Below are 22178 nucleotides of genomic sequence, written 5' to 3' on the forward strand. Positions count from 1 at the left end.
TTCTAGTAAGTGAGACATCTGTCAAACAAAATCTTTGTTTACATGACATCAACTTCCTGTTATTTTCTTCTTTTACACTTATTTAGCGGAAGATGCGGCGCCCCCTAACGGACAGGTTGAAAGCAGAAACTGTAACGTGTATTTAAACTCTAATGGTGGATCGAAAGAAAATGTAACTTATATTGTAGATGCCACCATAAAACCTCCTGAGTTGTTTACTTACATTGTGACATTTATTCTATTACATTACAAGTTTTCTGAAATTCAGTGTTTAATATAGATTAACACCAAACACAACGCAGTAAAATGTATCTGGCTGTAGTATGTCAATTTACACATCTTTTTTTCAAACATAAACAAGCCCAACAGAGGGAACAGATCACAGGAAGAATTTAGTTTTCTGTTAATGCACATCTTCAGGATTATCTCAAGTGTGTTTTCACATTAAAAAGCAGAAAAAGGTGGTGCAAAATAGTCAATATCATAAAATAGAAATACTGTACAAATCAAAGGGAAAGCAAAGCAAAGAAGAAAAAACAGGCATTAGCTCAATAAATTAACATTTATTATTTTCATATATTTTCATTCAACAAACTGCAAAACTTGAGACAAGAGGTTCTCCCCTAAAAGTCCAAAAAATGGAGCTAGCAGTCTCTTTCAGCGCAGCTGGTCTCGATCATTTATTTCTTTTTATCCATGAAAATGTGTCTTATGTCATTCAATAAGTTCCTGGGAAAATAAGAATACAAAAGTATCAATGAATATAGAGGAAATGGCACCATCTTACTCTGTTTATTTCAGAGTCTTGAAATAATCAAAACTCTCACATCGTCTGAGTCCAGTTGGCAGGCTGTGCCATTGCTGCTGGCAGCACTTTCAGGATCAGCTGTGATGCCGTTATTATCATCCTGCATGCGTAGGTTGGAGAAACGATACGCAGGTGCCCTGTAGAAACCACAGTGATCAGCTCCTGCATACTCATGCTCGATGGTTCAAGGAGTGTACGTAGGGGTTTGTGTCTAACTCACCTGGTCCTGTAAACCACTCTCCTGACAGCAAAGAACGCAGAGACGATAGCTACCAGAACAATGACTGCTGCTCCTGCACAGACCAGAATCAACACCAGCCTTTCTCTCTGGAAAATACACACAACAGCTCATATATTCTGGAAAAACTGATTACGTGGAACTCAAGAGAGAGCACACAAAATACAGCCGAAAAGCAAACCTACTGACCGGTGTGTCGAAGTGTGTGACTGAAGATGTGGACTTGACAGGAGGACCTGGGCTGGTTTTAACCCCACAAGGTCGTATTACTGTTTGGTCAGCGAGGTGAGGAGTGATTCCCCCCTCGCACCTGTCACTAGGGACCTTTCGGTACCTGTAAACATGTTGAAAAGACAAGAAGATGTGTGAGAGCATGACAAGGTGGTGGGGGTCTATAACTTAAGGAGTGACTGTTACCCTGTAGTCAGAAGTTCATCCTCCTCTCCATTCAGACACATCTCCAAGGTTTTATTTGCCGCACTTGGTTGTCTCACACACTCTGAGGTGTTCAACTGACGATAGTAACCATAGTCACTGTTAAGGAGACAGAGTGGTTTAACATAAATCCTCAAACTACACCAGTAACTGTACATTGTCTGAAAAAAAAACAATTAATACTTAACCAAAACAAATTCAAATTTGATGCAGCAACACATTAAAAACAAGTTTCGACAGAGGCATGTTCGTCACTCTTCCTTTTTAATTGTACTTTTGAAACATTTGGGAACTAAGAATTCTACACGTTACAGTTTTGCAAGAAGAATATGTGTCTATTCCTGCTGAATACAAGATTTCAGCTGATTTCAGTCCGGGTTTGTTGTCTGATCCTTCTCTTCATGATGCACCCATATATTTTCAGCAGGAGACAGATCTGGAGTACAGGCAGACCAGTCAAGCCCTTTGTCAGCATTACTTGTATATTCTATGAACTTCTGTGTTTCTTTGCCTCTTTCTCAATACTTTTTAAGTGCATTGCTGGTATCAATTTTGAGATAGGTTGAGACAAATCAACAAATTACTGGGTTGCATTTTTACTGCATTTTAGACAACGTACCAACTCTTCAGGAAATAGGATTTGTGATATCTATGCAGTTCCAGTAACAGGCTACAAACAATACATACCATAGGAAGTCCTCTCTGGTGCACAAGCAGGGGCTTTGCTCCTTGCTCACCACAAAGTTTCGCCCATTTCTGCACACAGACTTCTTCTTTAGCCTCCTGTAAGTCTCCTTTACACCCAGGACACAGCCATTTCTCTCCGATGCCCCTTCTGTGGAATGTGCCAACCACTCCTCATAGTCCCAGCGGTTACCTGATGGATTTAATCATGACCTGTTACTATGTAACTGTCACTGGCATTTTCAGGCAATGCTAAAGCAGTGTTTTCATTTGAGCCGGTCCGGCAAATGCGCCGTCTGGTCACATAGCAGACTCCTGTAACAAAGCTAAACAGTACAAGAAAGTTACTGGAAAAAGCCCCCGAGACTTTGGCTGAAGACTTTCATGACCCTTTGATATTTAAAAAGAGAAGTAGGACAAACTGTGTCAACCTCGGGATATAATGTACTCAATGCAGAATCCAATTTGTTAAACTACACTTAGGGTCTCTAGCTCATAGAAGGATGACCAAAGAGAGATAAAGCAATGCAAAAATGAAAATGAGTTCCAAGATTCCACCTCACATTTGAAAAAAACTCATCTACCACGAAGTGGCAGCATGCCAACAAATAGGTGAAAAGAACATATTTTATGATCTGTTGTTAGACTTACATTCTCTGGTAATGAGACTTTGGAAATCAATGGTGACTGCGACCCACATGGGCTGGCCATCTTCCTCGGGACGGAAGCCCCACACACTAACGTTCATAGCCTTGGTGCCTGGCTCAGATGCCAGGCCTGCGAAGAAGAAAGGCTGCTCAGTGAAGTTGTAAGACTTCCAGCACTGGCCTTCATCAGTGGAAAATCTGAGAATATGAGAAAGCCTTAAATGTTACAGCAAGATATTACTTCCACTTAATTGGGTTTGTGGTTAAAAAAAATTTAAAAAAATATATATACATATATATATATATATATATATGACCCCAATTCCAAAAAGGTTGGTATGCTGTGTAAAATATAAATAATAAAAAAAAAAACAAATAAAAAAAACAAAAGTGTTTTGGCTCATGTCTCAGAAGTTAAGATGGAGGCAGCAAAAGGCTGAAAAAGCTAAAAACAGGGAGGAAAATACTGCAACTAATTAGGTCAATTGGCAACAGGTCAGTAGCAAAAAGAAAAAGCACATTAAGGAGGCAGAGTCTCCCAGAGGTAAATGTCTACTAATTGTGAAGCATTTTCAAGATATAATAATATCATAATATCATCAAAGATTCAGAGACTTCAGGCTCTCAGGCAGCACTGCATTAAAATGTGCATTACTGTATCATGGAAATCACTGCATGGACTCAGGAACACCTCCAGCAAAAAGTAACACGTCTAACTTTCAACATTTGATTTGTTCTCTTTGTTCTATTGTGATTGAAATATTGATTTAAGAGATTTAAACAAGATTGCATTCTGATTTTATTTACATTTTACATGGCATCCCAGCTTTTTTTGGAACTAGGGTTGTATCTTTTAAGTACTTGATAGTCTTGACTTGTCCTCCATGATGGGATTCCACAGCTACAATGAGACCCCCAGAGTCCAATATGCTGTAGTGGTGAGGACCCCTTAGGGTCCCCCTCCAGTTATATCCCCCATCTGAGGAAACAAACACATCTGGGTGCTGCGATGATGACAGAGAATCGCCCACTGTGCCTGATGAAAATAGGAGATCATTGTTCCATTATATCTCAATATATATGTTAACTTGGAGAAAAAAAAGTTTGGAAACTAATACATGTACATTTCTGTTAAATTACCGTGGGCAATAACAAGACCAATGGCAGTTGGCTCAGACAGAGCAATCATGGGTACCATTTCGTTCTTGCGACTGTGTTCGCCATGAATGTGAAGGTTGCACTGGGAGATAGTACATAAAGAACTTTAATAAACTCTAACTACAATGAAGGATTAGAATTTGATAAACACAAAGGCGAGCAAAGAATTTTCTCCATTAAACGTACACTTTTGCTGTGGTCTCCACAATCCATGTTCTGGGGTTTTTTAAGTTGTCTCCATGTCCCTCCTCTGTTGAAGGAAATAACAGATCTTATACGGCCATCTGGAATGAAACAAAGTGCTGGAGTCATAATTTGTGGAAAATTTGAAGTCCCTAAACGATGTTCAAGTTCAAATGACATCCTCAGTTCAACACTCAGATCAGTGATGAGGAAGATAAAGCATAGGAACAAAAACTAATAAAAAAGATGACTTAAAATTTCAGTGTGTAGAATTTATGGGTGTCTACTGACATAAAGGCAACATAATACTGTATTCATAAGCATGTTTTTATCACTAATGAATCTCATGAAGTTTAAACTGTCATTTTACCTATTCTGGCCTCACACTTTGCAAATAGGACATCAATGCACAACAAATAGCATGTCAGTCCTGCCTTGAACGAACTATGAACTGGATGCAGCAAATAACCAACTAGATTATGACAGTGAGGATCTGACAACGACTGCGAGAAACCAGAGAGCTTAAATACTGTGGAGAAACTGATGAGGGAGCGATTGCTGCTGACAGGCTGAACACAGGTGAGTGAGTGGAGCTAATCACCTGAACAGGGAAACTGAGGACAACTACTGGAGGAAAGTAAAACAAGAAACTTACATGACTGAAACAAGACAAGACGAATACAAACAGCAAACATTCGAATGGAAAACTAAAGACTAAATTACAAGAAAGCTAAAGTTAAATAACATGGACTAACCAAGTTGGAATAAACCAAAAAATATCTTGAATATTTGAACCAAATACAAGTTCAAAGACCTTTTTCAGATCAAATATGTCTGTGTGGAAAGATGTATCAGGAGCTGGATGGTTGAGAAACTCACCCACATCTAGTTTATTCGTGAGGTAAACTCCTCTCAATGATGTAATGTTGGTGAAATCGCTCTTCCTCTGCCCATCAAACAAGTGGCGCTCCAGTGACTTGGAAAACAAGATACCGCGGTCATCTGAGGTGTACATGGTCCCAAAGTAGGTATCTGGGGACAAAACACAGACATTATAACACCTAATCCATAAAAAGGGTGAATGGCCTGTCCCTATCAGGTTGAAGACAACGTGACAAAACAACAAAGATCGTGTGTTAAAATTGGAAGTGTGCAGTATAAAAGACTATTTATCAGGGAATATCACCCAGTTGCATTGTTGGAAATGTAAGATTCAGCGTTTTTGCATCTTGATGGTTACATATTATGAAAACATTAAGATTGACTGAAAGATATAGATACGTATCCAATTCTCCAATAAGGGAGAGACAAACAGACCGAAAATAACAAAGGGAACACAGAGCTGGGAACAGGTGATGCCACACCAACTGAAAACTCTCAACCTCAGCATCAAGTCATCATTAGTCATATTTTATGTGTATGAAGCTGACACGTAGGACAGCTAAAGGCATGAAGGACAAGCCACACTGAGGCACTGAGGTGATGGGTGTGGTTCAGAGTGTGTGTGTGTGTGCGCATGAGTGTGTGTTACACCCTGATCCAAATATATATTTGTCAGCTTTTGCAGTGTAACATAAATCTCCCTCCCTTCAGCCGACAAAAGATAAAGCCCCTGTACCCCATATCTCCCCTATTTATCTGTGTAGTTCAAAAGTCCCATCAACTACCTAAACAGCACAAACTGAAACAGGTGCCACGAGAAAAACTAAAAACGACGTCAGAATCAGCCGAAAAAGAATGCGAAAGACAGAAGGAGTGAGAGGGAGGTGGGGGTACAGAAAAGGAAGCGGAGAAGAAAAGAACAAAGACTTGGCGTTAGAATTGCATGCACAAACACACAGTTCAGGTATTTGATTTGTCAGCGACATCAAGGACCTGATAAACCAGTTCGCCCTTTCTATTTGAGCTTTTCCATTACAACAAAAAGGGGCTGAGAGAGCAACAACTTGTCATGCTGTGAGGGCCTATTTGCAAATAGGTATGTTATTAAGATTTTGTAGGTGTGTGCTTTGTTTCCTGAATGGAAAATATGGACAAAGAGATTAACTGTGCCTGTGTGTGTGAGTGTGTGTGTTTGTTTGTTGCTGTATTTGTTACCCCCCGGGTTGTCCACATGCATGAAGAGCATATCTTCGTCTCCATCCAGGATGGAGTAAAACTGCAAACGCCAAGAAATATCGAGAGAGAGAGAGTGCATGCGAGTTAAAAAAATTGGAATTGCAGAAAAATGTATTTTTTGATGACTAATTTAATCTTCACCATAAACTTTTTAAAAAAAAGTCTAATGGCCATGAGAGAAAATGTGTGTTTGCGGTGTCAACAAGATGTGTGGGAGTGGGTTTCACCACAGCAGGTGTGTGTTCAGTCAGAGTTGTTGAAATAGGAAATGTTGCCACTTTTGTTTGTTCTCAAACTGAATATCATGTCCCAACCAGCCAAAACCAATGTCTTAGAATTCATATCCAAACTGGCAAGGGCTAAAAAACTATAGCTCTTTCATTTTTAATTCTTGTTCACCCGTGTAATGCGACAGTTTACTAAAGAATACACTCCATAGACAGCTGTTATTTATTGAATAATCATTGATTAATCAAGCAGGTAAAATATCTGGAGTGGCCAGTTTGGTACACATTGATGAGCTGTGCAATGTAAGAGCCCTGCACATTCGCATAAGATTACCAGGGTGGATAATTCCAACCACGGTAATGACAAACTCTTTCATAAAACAAACAATATCATATATAGCATATAATTTTCCAAGCCATATAGAGAAGATTTCATAAAAGTGAATACCACAACATGAAAAACATTCATTAGCCTAAAAAACTGAGAAGCCAGAGCGATCGAAAAACCATTGTAACAAGCTGAAACAGCTCTCGAACAGCATTCTTTGGAAATATATTCCCACACTAACCCTGTAGCTCAGAAGGGAGACAGATCCACAAACTAAAAATAACTGAAGAGTGCGTCAGTAAAGCCCATCACAAGAAAAATGCATTATTTGGTGTTGCCGATGGGCTGTTAAGGATAATGAACATTTTATTATTCTCTAATCAAATAAAACCATATGTCCAATATAAAATTGCGAATGAATGTGTTTTTGTATATATCTAAAATTACATTTCCAGATCCAGCCGTACATTAACATCTGTGCACATTCGGTAGCTTTGAGTTATTAAGTTCTATCACTGTAACTATTTTAACTGCATCTGACTTCTGCAGGCATCTATACAATTTCTCTTTTTACTTTGCAATCAGGAACGGAAAGAAGTAAAGAATGCAACTCTTTGTTGAGGCTGCATGCTATCTATACAAGAGCTACTTTATGGGAAGACGGTTGATGATCTTTTTTTTCTTTAAACAAAAGTTTTCTTTGTGTGTGGAACTCCAGAGACTCAGGGTGGTTTGGGGGATGTGCTGCTGCTTTACTGCGGAGACGCAACAGCTGGTTTTGTTTACAGACTGTGATCATGCTAGGAAGTTGGGCTTCTCATGTGGTGTTATTTTTTATTTTTTCAGTGTCAGTTACATTTGTGGTTGCCTTGTGGTTTTGCAAGTGTGTGCTCCCAGAACACAATTAGCTTAGGAACAAAAACATTATGTGCCCTGTTCTGCGACAAGACAAATATTCGGATTTCGAGAACTTTTATTTTCGTTTTACAGCAACTTATGGGCTTATTGGTGCTGTCTTAACAAACAGAAATGAACAAAAACTCACCTGCTCAGTGGATGCGGAAGGAAGTAGTGCTTGACTGAAAGTATCTCCTTGGTCTGATGAGAAATACATGACACGAGGAGACCTCTAGAAGCAAACACACAAAAATCCAGAGAGGTAGATTTTCAAACATTTGTATGCTAATATAATTGCCACAAGTTGATCCATCTTACCGAGTCCTCCATCACTGAGAAGAAGAGAAAAGCCCCAATGTATCCAAAACTATAAATGTCCTCATGAATTGTTGCGAAGGTCTTGCCCAGATCTTTGGTCCTCTTCAGCAGTAAATCTCCCCTCTCATCTGCCTTAACTAGGGCGACAAAAATACAAGTGAGCTAAATAAGAAACCTGAACTTCTTGACCTTATTTCACTTCCTTAAAGTACAACTTTAAACACTGGAGCTTGTTTTCTGATTGTTAATTTTTATTTCACAATCTGTCTTGTACATCACTGCTTAAATGCTATTTAACAGAAGGTTCTAATTATTATTATTATCATTTGATTTGCATTTTAACACCCCAAAAAAGAAAAGATAATCAATCCATAGAATTCTGGACATAAAAAACAAGTTAAAGGACAACACTGACTCCTAGGGTCTTAAACTGTAAAGCACTTACTTGCAAGACTTAGGCTTGGGATTATTGTCAGCAACATGACCAATTAAATCCAGTTTATAATAATTTGTTTATTTTTTTCCGGCGTTCACTACATTGATATCACAAGTTGGCAATTGAGACATGGAAAACGAGGCTTATATGAGCGAATTACATCAAAATGCCATGCAGTACTGATACACAACTGGATTCGTGAATTTGATTTAGTTCAACTTTAGTCATTCAAGTGAGCACTTGATGAAGGTAGGAAGAAAGGAAGAAAGCAGGAAGAAAATATCCAGCTAGACTCAAGAAAGGACACCATTTTACTTTTTTGTCAGAAAATGAGCGAGGAAGTGAGCAAACACACAAAAAAGAGTAAAGACTGCAGATAGCACTCTCAAACGCAGTTGCAAAGAAAGGTTATAGATTACTCAGGTTTTAGTTATGTCCCTGAGTTTCTTTAAAAAGGAATTTTCAGCTATTTTTCTCTGGACCTTTTGGATTGTGTTTTGGATTAGCTTTTTCTCTGCCTTCTTTGCTGCACTGATGCTTGGCAATAAACTTTGAATTATTGGATTATAAACTGTTCCTGGTGTCCCACACTTTGAAAGATCCATCATCCGGTGTTTCAGCAGACATGCATAGTGACATAATGGTTTGGCTCTATTGTCTGTGGAAAAACAAATGGTGACGCTTGAGACAAGATACTCAAACTACCAATTTTTTTGTGAAAATTATTTTTTTAAGTGTTTGAAAATGACCCCTTTGAAGAACAAAGGGTATTTTTTTTAAATATTATACCTTGTACTGCATATAAATACAATTTTTAGCCTGTATCAAAGTTATTTTTAATGTTTTGCACAATTTTTGTGCTGTTTGGTTGTTTTAGGGTGACCAAGTAGTTTCTTACCTGTGTCTACTCGGCTGCAACTGAAGAATAAATTGATCCCTGCCCCCCTAGTGGAAAGAAGAAGTTACAAAATTACGCACAAAAAATGTCACAACAATCTTGTTATGACTTGGTACACTGATTGCTTTTTTTATATTTGCAACACACTGTACTATCTATAATACTACTGCCATAAACTACATTTATTTAAAGCAAACTGCCTCATACTGTGAGTGTCATGATATCTTGAATTGTTATATTTTTCTTATTTAGAGATCCAAACTGGCTAATTCTGTTCTTGTTTTTCTCACCATGAGAAAGAATGCACTCCATCATGGACTTTCGTCCACTTAGCACCAAAGTCCAGAGACAGCCAAAGACCGCCCTGCAAGTCAGGAGAAAGAAGAATGTTTGCCTTTGCTTTAAGGTGTGTCCTTGATGTGTGTGCTACACATGCTGTGCGTCAGCCAACTGCTATTAAACGAAGCGAGGGAAATGGCTGACAAAAATCGAGGGGAAACATTGGCAGGGAGGTGAAAATGAAAAGACTCACATCAATGCTGAGGGCCACAAGGTAGTCAGGGTTGAGGAAGTGGTATGTGATTGGCTGAGCCAGGTGAAAGGGAAGCTGGATGAACTTGAAGGTTGCACCAGCATCCGTGGATGTGAAGATGATCCCCCCTGGATTATTAAGTATAGGTGTGTCTGCAGTCAGTATCACCTGTAATCAAAGTCGAGGTTGGAGGCAGAGTTGAGGATAGGGAGTTTATAAGACATACATACCTACATCCACTTCTTTCGTGTAAATTTTCATGAAAATATGTTTTTTTGAACATTTTTGGTTTTCCTCACATTTTTTAAAAACATTGATGCAGAATTCCTTTGATAAATTAAGCTAACTGTACTTTTTCATTTGCAGTCAGTGCTGTAAAGTTATTCACTGTTTATGGCAAGAATGTTTGAACAGAGAAGATGAGTCTGAAGCTGATTGGAGCGCATGGGAGATGTCTTCATACTTTCATGTGGCAACATTGTGAACTCAACCGCATGAAGCACAATTAAGCAACTGAGACTGCACTCACACCAAAAAACCGGGTGTCACACACTTTCCAGCTCAACCCATTAAGAAGCTTAAGGTTTCTAAACCACCTCCCAATTGTCTAGTTCTTATTAATCATTTAAAAAGATGGTGGAGGGCTATAAGTTCACAGCAATAGCACCCAGTTTAAGAATAATTTTGATAGAGGGCGCAGGTTAACTTACTGAGCTCCCTGGTCCAACACTGACTCCAAACTCCTCCTTGATTAAGGTGTGGTTAATGCGGTGGGAGATATCATGGAAGGACTTGCCATAATCCGTACTGATGGGAAAGCAAAGATTGTTTTTGACTGAGTTCAGTGCAGAGTTGGCAGAATGAGAATGCGTAGATTAGCTGCTGGCTCACCTTCGATAAAGTCGTGATGAACCTCCTTCTAGGAAAGAATCAAGTGGAACACCGATTGTTGAGAGTACCAGGATCACCTAGAAATGTGGCAACAGTTCAAACTTTAAGAGCAGAGTTACGAGATTCTCTCTCTATCTCTCTCTCTGTATATATATATATATCAACACAATATCAACACAATTTGAGCTATCATTCCCATTTGAGTATTATATATGTTGGCTACATGAAAGAAGTATCTTTGTTATGCTAATTTTTTAAAATACAATGATTTTAAAATATTTTGCATAAAATGCAAACTTCTACTATAACAATGCAGCACTTAAGAAAAATACTCACTCCTGTGCCGTCACCCACCCATGTGAGAATCACATAGGAGCCATCATCACCATTAAATCCTGTCTAGGAGAAAGAGAGAGGGGGAAGGCTCACAGGTGTGAACATTTGTCATATGTTTAAACAACAACAAAAAACAATTATACTAAAATCAGTCTGATTCAGCAATTTCCACTTTCTGTGATGGTTCAAATACACTGCTTGCCAAAATGCTGCAACATTCCAGCAAACTCGAGGGGAAAGAATATTATGGAGGGAAGGCAAGTAAATGGTTTATCGTGAGTATATCGTGATTGAATATTATAGTGGTAATAGGCAAACACTGCAAAAATGTAATTAATCAAAAAGGCTTTAGTGTAATATAGTAACTGTACTTTGATAGGAAACCCTTAAACAATGCAGAAAACAACGGGCCGTAATTCTATTACACCTCACCTCGTGAGTGTTGTCGTCCAGCACCTTGTGCTCGGCTGGAGTGAGTGGAATCCGACAGGAGGTGAAGGCAGGACCGTGAGAAGGGTTGGAGATGCCGGAGGAGCTGCTGGTATCCCGAATGGGGCGTGCGCGCACTTGACCCATTCTCCGCGGAGTCCGATGGAAAGTCACAGTTTTCCCCCAACGGCTGCTGCTATCAGCACCCAGAAGAAAAGGGGGGAGGACGCACACCCCACAGAGGACCACGAGTCTCCAGGTCATTTTTACAGCGAGTGACCCTCAGTGGAATAACAACATGCGCACCAGTGGCTTTGATGCTCCGTCGATACTACCTCAGTTAGTGGTGTTGCGCTTTGAAAGCAAGTGGGAGTGGGAAGTGCTTGGACGGGTCATTAACATAAAAAGTGCTGTGTTAAGTAGCACTTCCACCGTCAGCAGGTGCTTCTGCCCGCATTCAGGTGACCTCGCTGCAGGGTGGATTAATATCTCAGTTGATATGAATGCACCTTGTGTGCAGTTGAAAATAAGGGGGAAGAAGGGGTCTAGAAAGAGCGAATTGAGTGTCTAATTGTGAGAGACTGATTTGCGGTCGTGGGCAGCCCAAAATGTGTGAATCTCGGAGAAAAAATGCGTCACAGTTGAAAACTTAATGAGCTTCTCCACTCGAATCAGAATGAGGCATGAATGCAGCATAATAGAGCATCAGTAGCAGTCGTAGAGACAAATCATCTCAACAGGTCGACTTGTAATCACGCCTGATGCCTCCACTTGGATAAGCAACAGTTCCTCAGGGAGTTAGCGCTTTTACGCACAACTATTACGGAAATTGTTAGTACAGCCGAGTAACTTGCAAGTGAAGACATGAACAACTTAGAGTGTTTAAAAGAACTCGAAAGAAACCACGAGGATTCAGCTGATAGCGGTGTCACTGATGAAGCACGGCGGTTTTGCCGTTGGCTGTTTTGCCGTTGGCTGTTGTTGCAAATCTCAAGTGCAGCATATCCAACAGAAATAATCAAACTTCCTGTCGACTTTGTATAATTGTGATACGAATATGTGTTTAATAACAATAGTAATGAATAAATATTTAGACAGTGCATCAGATATGACCCCATTCTGACGTGTTTAGATTAGGTGTGGAGGATGATTCAGAATTTACTCACTCACAGACGCAATCATTTTCGGAAACAGCCAGAAGCCAGAAAAGGTTGGAAACATTGCAACGTAATCTATAGCAACGTATTGACTTTTTAAAGATAAAACAAAGACACGTATTGTTTTTGTTCATTTTATAATATAAACCTAATCTCAAATCTGTGGTTATATTCGAAACGTAGAGTAGAAATACCAAGATTACCCTCCGAAATGTAAGGGAAAGTATGTACCCTCAAACTGTGCTAAGGTAGCCCACTTACAGTAGTTGAGTAAATGTTCTTACTCTCCACCACTGCTTCTTATCTGTGTGTCAGACCAGATGTTTACCAGCATGAACAATGAGTTATAGAAAACCATAGCGCAGGTCGTTAAGGTTCTATGTGTTGCGTAAGTGAAGAAGCTGCACTTAGGAAAGTGAGAGGCAGTCATTTCACGTGAAAACTGGCATAACAATTTGAGGATTTTGAGGCACGTGAAGGCAAAAAATGAAAAAACGACGACTTGGTGATGAGTCACGTTAGAATAACGATGTGAGTAGACCAACGTATTAATCCCAACACGGTAGACTTAACAGAAAAAATCGTCTCACAACTAAGGCCTTCGGGTTAAATGTGGGGGGGGGTTACCTCAAGAGACAAATCCAAACCCAGCATTTAAAGTTACAAAAAAAACTCTCGCAAAGTTACTCAAAGAAAACAAAAAAAAATCTGTGTTCAGGAAGTTGCTGTTGCGCAATAGTTCTAAGAGGGCTACTCTCTCTTTTTCTTTGTTTTCTCGCCTCTAACGTGCTCACACTTTGTTCTGACCTGTCTATCACGAGGGCAAATCCCTCTTTGCTTTATTAATTTTCAGTCCCTGACTTGCTGCCCGAATATGCCCCCTACTACTTGCCTGCTATTTGCAACCCGCGTCAAATAGAGGAGCTTCAATAAATGAGCACTCGTGCAAGAATGAAAAAAAATCCAAAACACACGATTTATTCAAGAAACAAAGCAAAACATTCTAGTTTTAGTGCAAATGGTTATTCAGTAGTGCAGTGACATTAGTCTTAAGATTGGTAGCTGCTCTCTGAAAGCAGCAGATGGAACAAAACTGAACAAACAGAGACATCCGCTGGGAGTTTGCATTCAGTGTTTCAGTCAGGTTCCTTTTCAAGGTGAACAGTCCAACAAGTGAAGCATTGCGATTCCCTCATGTGCCAATGTTTTTAGTAACAGATAGTCCTCGCTGGTGGTTGCTGGGGGAGAGTTGCCTTTGCATCTGGTGATCCATTTCATACATGTAGTGATGGTCAGGGCTGTACATGAGACCACCAAAGGAGTTCGCTATATCGAAAATCCATGCGAGAACAGAGAGTGTCGTTCCAAAGGCATACAGATTAAGTAGTGCTGTCACCATGGTTCCCAAGAAGAGTTACCTGCAACAGTAATACATTAAAAATATAAGTAAGTTGATTTGTGATTTAAGACGTGTACTCTTAAGGGAAGATCAATTACATGCCATCCGTGACCTTAAGCATAATCATCTATGGCTCAACATTAATACTTAATTAATTGCTGCTGTGCACATTGCATTTCAGTACAGGGTTATGGTGAGGAGAGAAGATATCGTCAGCAAGGAAGCTGGGGTCATGACTCTTATCAACAGGAAGAACAACGATGCTACAATGCGTTTGAAAGCTGGTGGAAATTCCGAATCCACCAAGAACAGCCATCTAAATCAAGCCAGATAGTTTCGTACAGGAGTCGTTATCAGCGCAATGCTGCCCATGTGCGACAGTTGCCTGTTTTTTCGTGCTTGATAGTGTTAAAATTGAAAAAGAGCAAATGAAACCGCTTTCGAGAGCAATGCCACACATCACATGGGTTCAGAAACAATTAAACAAAAAGACAACGCCGTGAGCACAAGTGTGACCCGTCACTTTTTTTTGCGCCTGTCAACAGGCAGTTAAGAGCAAGAGGATTATTGGTAATCACATACCTTAGGATCTTTGGAGTATTTTCTCGTTTCTTTTTCTCTCGTGAATGTGTAGGTTTTCCGACAACGGACGCGTCAGCCTTGAAGAAACTGGTTCAGGTTTTGTCGACTCGCTTTTAGATTACACGCTCCTCTGACATGCTGAGAAACTGCTCTCACAGCTGCGTTATAGTTTTTTTTCGCTGCCGTTTGAGCCCGATCGCCAAGCCGTGCCGGCCTACGTCATAATAAGAGATGATATCACGTAGCAGCGTGTTGCTTCCTGATAGTTGGCTTGGCGTGACTTCTGGGTTTTTCCACTGGGGGTTTTCAGATGGATTTTTTTTATATTTTGCCCATTCAGTGAATGCTTGACTCCCCTTGATCATTTTCACCAGACAGGAAATGATAATGACTTGAAGTGAATTGTCCGGACGAGTGTATGTTGCTTGATTCCAGGCAGAATGAAAAAATAAAGGTTCAAATGTTGAATGAGAATATATTTAATATTATTTTCCCCGATATGTAACACTTTGCTGGGATGTCAGGACAAATTCGTATGATCATGTCCATTTTTTCAACATTCCCGATAAATGTTTATGGATGGTGTATTTTCATGTCAACATCCAACGTGCCATGGATTTTGGTATCTACACCTAACCAAGCAATCACATGTCCAGACTTCATCAAACAGCCAGTGAAAATGAAAGTAAGCAGTGGGTAAAAAGGAAATGTGCATGTGTAAGTTGATCTCAGTGGAGATACAGAGGATGTTACTATTTAACAGTCTCTACATTTTAAGGTTCAGATGTGTTTAAGGGTTACAAGTGACAAATAATGTTTGGCCAAAATGTAGCCCTCATCTTTATTTTCTTTGCTCTACATTTGATCTTGACTTGACTAAACTCAGCTGCATATACATTAGACATGACCTAAATCAACGTTGGCCCTCACATACCTTAACTACACTAAAGTTGTCTGATGACATTAGGGTCACATCTTCCCTCTACATCACAAGCTGTAAAACAAGTTAGACACAGCTTTGGGCCACACCTAGGTCACAAAACAGTTTCCAGTGCTTAGCCATAATATAAGGCCCGAAAGTAACTCAGATTAAACTCAAATGTATCTGCTATCTGAGTAGTGCTTAGATTAGGATGAGGTTAGATTCAGGTTAAAGTTATTCTAAACAATAAAGTCATAAACAATAAGATGATGTGGCAAGACAGTGTTTACACTCGACTTCATGCATGTCATGGGGGGTGTTTACACTTTTCCAAATAAGTTCTGAAGTCGTGAAAATATGACGCATAAAACTTGTGGACGGATTACATGACGGATTACATGAGTGATAGCACATCTCCAAATGGAGAATACTTTGCTGTGAAAGCTCGGTTAATAGAGACTTAATTCAGAATTTTGCCACGTTTCAAGTATTTGTTTGACAATTAAATGCCACCGTGGCTTTTTCTAGTATTCGTGAACCTTGCTTGGGTTAATTAAGCTCACTCAGTATTCACATTTTAAGGTTAGTTCATAAATTATGTCACATGAATGTCAGTTATGTATACAGGCCCATATGACAGTTTAAAATAAAACTGTGCAAAGCCGCTTTTGGCTCCAATCCCTTAAAATGTCTTAAGAGGTGTAAAGTTGAAAAGTGAATCAAATTTTCATTAAGTTTGACGAAAACATATGGAGCTTTGAATTTAGGGAGCCTCTGTTTTTGCTTAGCTGGACCCATTCTGATATTTAGTTTCAACAATAACCTTGGTTATTGTATAACAAGCCTGTACGCTGTTTCCAAGGTAATTCTGAGCATGAATAGTTGAGCCACACATCATTATGATGTGTCCAACAGATTTAAATGAAAAAAACAGATCCCTGCTGTCCAGTGAGTCTGTTCAGATATTACCTCAATTTCCTCTGAATATAAAGCTTTCAAGAATTTTTTTGTGCTCTCATAAGTTACTGAGCTTTTACTTTTTAACAGACCGTTAATACTTTCAGTTTTCTTGTAGTAAAACAAGAAAAACATTGGTGCCAAAACAAACGTGGGTATTGCTTGAATGAATGATGGCGAACTGTTTTCACTTCCTTCTTAGGATCTTGCCAATAGGTTTGAGTCACTTGGCAAACATTTCAGAGCAAAGGAAAGTCTTAAGAAACATTTGCACTAAATGCACTCACTGTACTCCCATTAAAAGAATGAATCTGTGAGAAACACACATAGTCTTTGACAAGCTCGCTCAGAATTGTGCAAAATCTTTCCATTCCCAGGGTATTTAAATGCCAGAGAGATGATACCTCACTTTTACATGAAAAAGGGTAAATGAGTAAGGCAAAAAAGTATGTATGAATTGTCTTGATTGACATTGTCTGTCCCAGCTGAAATGATAATTTGATACAGTCAATTTTCATGTGTAGGCGAATTTCCAGTGAATTTGTAAGTTACATGCCAAGTCAAGTAAACTGCAGCACACTGTTCCAGATGACAGTGAGAGTCTTATGATTTCCTTTCCTTAAAACTCCAGAGTTGCGCAAGCAGCTTGTCTAGTATACACTCTAAAAACCAACGGTTTAAATATGTTACCCAATGGCTCAGTCTGAATCAGTACCATTCTAACAAAACCAATTCTAAAAGGTTCTTGTGATCTTGGTATTAGGTGGTTATGTATACACTGGCATTAACTGCTTTGTCTCTTGTTCAGCTGGATTACACCAAAACTACTGGGATTAGTTTCATGAAAATAGACGGAGTATGGGCAAAAGAAAAAGCCTTCATAATTCAAAGTGCAGATCTGGATCAGCGAGAGGACACTGAGGACATACTTTCACTGACTTTGGCTTTGGCACATGTCTCTCGTCACTAAATATCCTCCTAGTTATCTAAGAACCTGAAATGTAAAACATAGCCAGCTCAAGCTTGACATCAGAATGACCACACAGTATTTTTAGTGGAACAAAATGATGTGGAATTGTAAACTAAAGGACGTACACTGGTATAAAATGGTATAAAATAGCGCTATATCAGTTCAACAAGAGCTACAACAACACAAAGCCATATTTCAGTAGGGGGTGAAAGACAAAAAGGGAATCAAAAAATAAAAATAAAAAACAAAGAACCAGCTGAAGGTAAACCATTATTTTGACTGTGCAGCAGTGATGCAGAATGGTTCATTTTGAACCCTGTAATTTTAGTGTGTAGGACCACAAGTTGTTTCTTTGTACTTCTCACGAACTACCAGAATCTGTTTTCCTCTTCAGCAGCAAATGGAAGCTAGCCAGCAGTTCACATTATATATCCACATTAAAAGCTTCTTTCTGGTTTTCATTTCAGTGCCTAGACTTGAAATAGCTGTAACAAGCAGAAAGAGTCATATCATTTTGCTTGTAACTTCACTACTGTATACAATGAAAGTTTGGCAGAGTCGGTAAAAACAAACAGTGAACAAGAGAGGAGAAGAGAGGAAACTCTTCGTTATTTGGCACTGAATCCAGCCAGCTCTGATACTTAAAACTGAGAAAATGACTATTTTAAATTGACTTTATGATTGACTCAGACTGTAAAAAGTGGCACCACATAATCGGTTATGTAGTAACTTTTGTGTTTCACAGATGCTGGAAACACATTCTGGTTTTGTCTCGACAAAAACAAAATTGACAAATACCTGGTACACCTGCGAGGAACCACAGCAAAAACGTGCTGATTAAGAAACCTCAGATTCAAGAAAATGTATGGCTGTTTATTACAGTACCAGAAAGCACTCACTAGATGGCAGTATTTGACAATCTGAGGCAAGGGCACGGTCCTCCATAGTTCCAGGTTTGAAGAGATTCTTGACCTGATACAGTAGCAGTTAAAGGAAATTCTCTCACTGTGCACTGCATTACACCTGAACTTTCAAATGTCTTGTTTTCTTATTCTTTTCTTACTCTTTTTGTATTTTCATGTTAATTTTTGCAAGTTAACATTGTTTTGGCTTATATTGCTGGTCATTAACTGAGTGTGTTTTGTGGACTCATTTCTGTTTAATTTACTTAGGGCATTCTCTATACTGGTTTGTAAGTTAAGTCATTTCTGTCGTTGCTCAGTTTTCGGCATTTTCTGTTTAGTATTCAATTTCTTTCCCTTCTAGCACCCACAATCCCATTTCTCTACTTTCCAACTTTAAAATCCACTTTTTCTGAAATCTGTGTCTTACATGTTCGTGCCTAATGCATTCACCTACACGTTTATTTTTTTTTAAAAAAAGAGTGAAAATACTGGTCTGAACGGTGACACACTGCCAGTATGAGGCGCTGTTTTACTTAAAAAAGCTGCAACCAGGGTCGCAGAATCCAGAGCAAGCATATCACAGTTCTTCAGGATTATAAAATCCTATTATAACAAATTATTATTTTTTTAAATCTTAAGACTTGATATTTCTCAGCCTTTTGCAAAATTCTACAACTTCTGCCTCTGTCTATTCCACAGGGCTCATTCCTTGTTCCTTTTTTATTGTAAAAGTATTTAAAAATACTTTATTTGAGTCATATGAGGTCAGCAGTTCAACATGCTGCAAAATCTCTCCTTTTTTTCTGTTCACCTCTGTTTGTGTGTAAGCATACAGTCGACAGGGGCTACGATAAAACAAAACTGCAGTGAAACTGTGACATCCCACCGAACCCTTCATTGCAGACAGGGTGCAACATTTTGGAGGGTTGTCTGAAAACATGAAAAATATTTGGTTTATTGGCTGTTTAAAAAAAAAGAGGCCTGTGCTCGGTCAAAGTTGACTGTGAAATCAATTCGAAGCATCTGAGAGGTTACATCTTTCGTGGCCAGTCACTTGTGCACACACTAAGCCACACAAGGAGAACTCTCTTGCAAAGAATAGTTACTCGTGTTACTCGTTAAATCTTATGACTTAGATTTGTCTCAACTATGACTATCCACGCTGTGCACATGACGTTCATTAGAATAAATGTAATTGAATGAGGATGGACAGCCTGAGGACATGAATATGTGGAATTAAGAGACGGTCTATCCTGCATGTGACAACAACCCTTTGATTTTGTAGATTAAGGTTCTATGGTGGCAATGGTCTAGGTATATGATGGTTTAAGACATCTCAATCCAAGTGAAAGCAACTTTCCTGATCTGTAATGTGCACTTTGCGGGGGAAGGGTTTCTGTTACCATGTGTTAAGATGAGGATGAGTTGTAAGTGGGGGATTTCGAAGAGCCTCGAGGACTGAGCTAAGAGGATTTGCTGTTTTAGCCTCTCACCAACTGTCACAAATAGTCCGTCACCAGTGTGTGTGTGGATGGGAATTGTTTTTCAAAAAAAAAAAATCAGAAGTCTCCCAAAAAAACCAACAACAAATGAGCATTTCCAGTTTCATACACTATATGCATCCCATGAAATGAGTTGAGTTTCTCCCTCCCCTACGTAAACAGAACAAATTTGACGAGATGTGACGAAAGTTCTTGCAACCATGTGGGATATTATTTTTTGTGAACAAAATTTTTCAGAAACCATTTAGAGAGTTTGTGTAACACTCACACTTTGACGCAACATTTTCTCTGCAGTGCCAAAGCACAAATACAAATTGATGTGAGGGGCTGAATGTAGGTCTGGACATGCTGCGTGCTCACTGGCACAAATAAACAGAGTGATGATGGTTGAGTTAAGTCTGTAAATATGTGCTGCTCTCTTTGCAGAGCTTGTTTTGTCTAGTGCTGTTCATTCTAATACTGAAATCCTCTTTGTGCAAATGACGTGGTGCCACCGATAGAAAGCAGGATTAACCCATGCATAGAAAGGGAGCAAGACATAAAGAGAGCTTCACGGTGCACTCAGCAGGACTGTACCACTTACTCTATTCTGCTCGTATTCAGTGCTCTGGGCAATGAGTCCGTTATCCCACATGTAAGCACCTCAGAAAAACATTTCCTCCAAGATTTCAGGGACATCAGCACAACAACTTCTCCAAAACAACACTGCTGCTGGCACTATTGCCACGGTGACACCCTCTCAGTGGGAGAATCTCCAAGGTGACGCCCTCTATAGATACGCCTTAAGGTGGCTGGTGTCCTTTCTGCAGGCAGGTGCATCCTGTGCAAAGGCAGAAGGCTTTGTCTGATGCGGGTTTTTTTTCTGTTTTCCAGCTTTATTACCAGTTTTGACAGCAGCAGCAGAGTGAATATAGCACATGCTGCTTTTCAGATTAGAATGATTGAAAACAAAGGCAGAGTTTACAATTTGCAAAGCAAATGTCAATAGTGCAAAGCAAATTGTAAACTCCCTAACTTTTACTAAACATGAGTTATGACTTTCACACGGACTCAAGCTCTCAAGAAGTCAGTCTCTTTTTATTTTTTCCCCTAAGGTAACCTTCAGCTTTTGGATATCTTGAGTTATTTTATAAACTTAGTCTAAAGACACATTCCTGTTGCTGTGACTGGCTGCACAACAAGGCTGAGGGGCCACTGGCTTCAGAGTCTGACTCTGGGCAGATGATGGAAGGATTTGGATATGAACACTTCAAAGATGGAGCAAGAGAGAGCCAGCAGGTGGACTATAAAAGGGTTGTAGGGGACACTCAGCCATCACATACCAACTTCTCGTCCAGCGAAGGGCAACGTTATGTCCGGCAAACCTCTCATGGCCATGGTCATGAAACTGCAGCCCAGCGCTACAGTGCTACACGGATTCAGGCAGGCTTTGGCCCAGAGAGGTGAGTTACTGGAACATTAAACTTACCTTCAGGTATTGGATGAAAAAGATCAATTTATTACACTTTCAAGGTGTGTACATAAACCTGCTCCAGAATTAAAGTTAGAGTTTGGTTATAAAAATCAAAACTGAAAAGTGATTGTGAGATAAAACATTTCTGTGAGCTCAGTTCTCAGTCCCTCTATATAGTCACACATGTAAATTAACTTCCTTATGTCTGATCGATTTACATGCCTGTACACTTAAAGATCAGTTTACAAATCCAGTGCTTTAACTTTAGCACATAATGTTAAGGGAGACTGTCCATACACATGAAACTTCTGGATTAGGAGTGGACATTAACACAACAAAAAATGGCTTATCTTTTGTTGACAGGTGTTATTTTTAACCTGACCCCTTTGCCTCTCATGCATGCTGACTGTTCTGTGGTGCACCATCAAGAAAGGAGTGAGCAGCAAGCTATATGGAGGCCCAACAAGGGTGATCAAGTGTTCAGAATAGCTACAGTCCATAAAGCAACCACTGACCCATATCTGCAATGACCCACATTTAATATCACACAAATGTGGAGTGGGAAACAGATCCCCCTGAGTCACCTCTGCAGACATCTAGCAACCCCAACCTAATATCAATAAAGCAGTTATACCGGGTTACAGGGAAGTCCATGTTTGTTGTTCATATTTGAAACATTTACAAAAAAAAAAAATTGTTTCTGATAGTCACTGAATGTTTTAAAGGAAAATTGTTTAAAGTAGTCCCAGCTGAATTGTCTGGAATAAA

At 39.4% G+C, this 22178-nt stretch overlaps 1 protein-coding gene and 1 long non-coding RNA gene across 2 annotated transcripts; both read right to left on the minus strand.

Moving 5' to 3' along the window:
• Nucleotides 1-547: 547 nt before the first annotated feature.
• On the minus strand, nt 548-12188 carry LOC140282667 (sortilin). The gene is made up of 21 exons (XM_072377185.1): nt 11567-12188; nt 11135-11197; nt 10799-10875; nt 10618-10714; nt 9908-10075; nt 9666-9739; nt 9376-9422; nt 8042-8178; nt 7872-7955; nt 6251-6311; nt 5033-5185; nt 4157-4254; nt 3953-4052; nt 3674-3848; nt 2817-3010; nt 2169-2358; nt 1464-1580; nt 1236-1380; nt 1029-1135; nt 828-945; nt 548-729 (listed from the first exon to the last, which is right to left on the minus strand). The coding sequence occupies exons 1-21, from the start codon at nt 11825-11827 to the stop codon at nt 715-717; spliced, it is 2481 nt and encodes an 826-aa protein (XP_072233286.1). The 5' UTR covers nt 11828-12188; the 3' UTR covers nt 548-714.
• Nucleotides 12189-13674: 1486 nt separating this feature from the next.
• On the minus strand, nt 13675-14928 carry LOC140282765 (uncharacterized). Its single transcript, XR_011909946.1, has 2 exons — nt 14702-14928; nt 13675-14138 (listed from the first exon to the last, which is right to left on the minus strand). It is a non-coding gene; the product is annotated as an uncharacterized lncRNA (long non-coding RNA).
• Between the last annotated feature and the right edge of the window lie 7250 nt (nt 14929-22178).

The sequence above is a fragment of the Leuresthes tenuis genome, unplaced genomic scaffold (assembly GCF_036924035.1).
Source record: "Leuresthes tenuis unplaced genomic scaffold, fLeuTen1.0.hap1 SCAF_23, whole genome shotgun sequence".
Taxonomy (NCBI): Eukaryota; Metazoa; Chordata; class Actinopteri; order Atheriniformes; family Atherinopsidae; genus Leuresthes; species Leuresthes tenuis.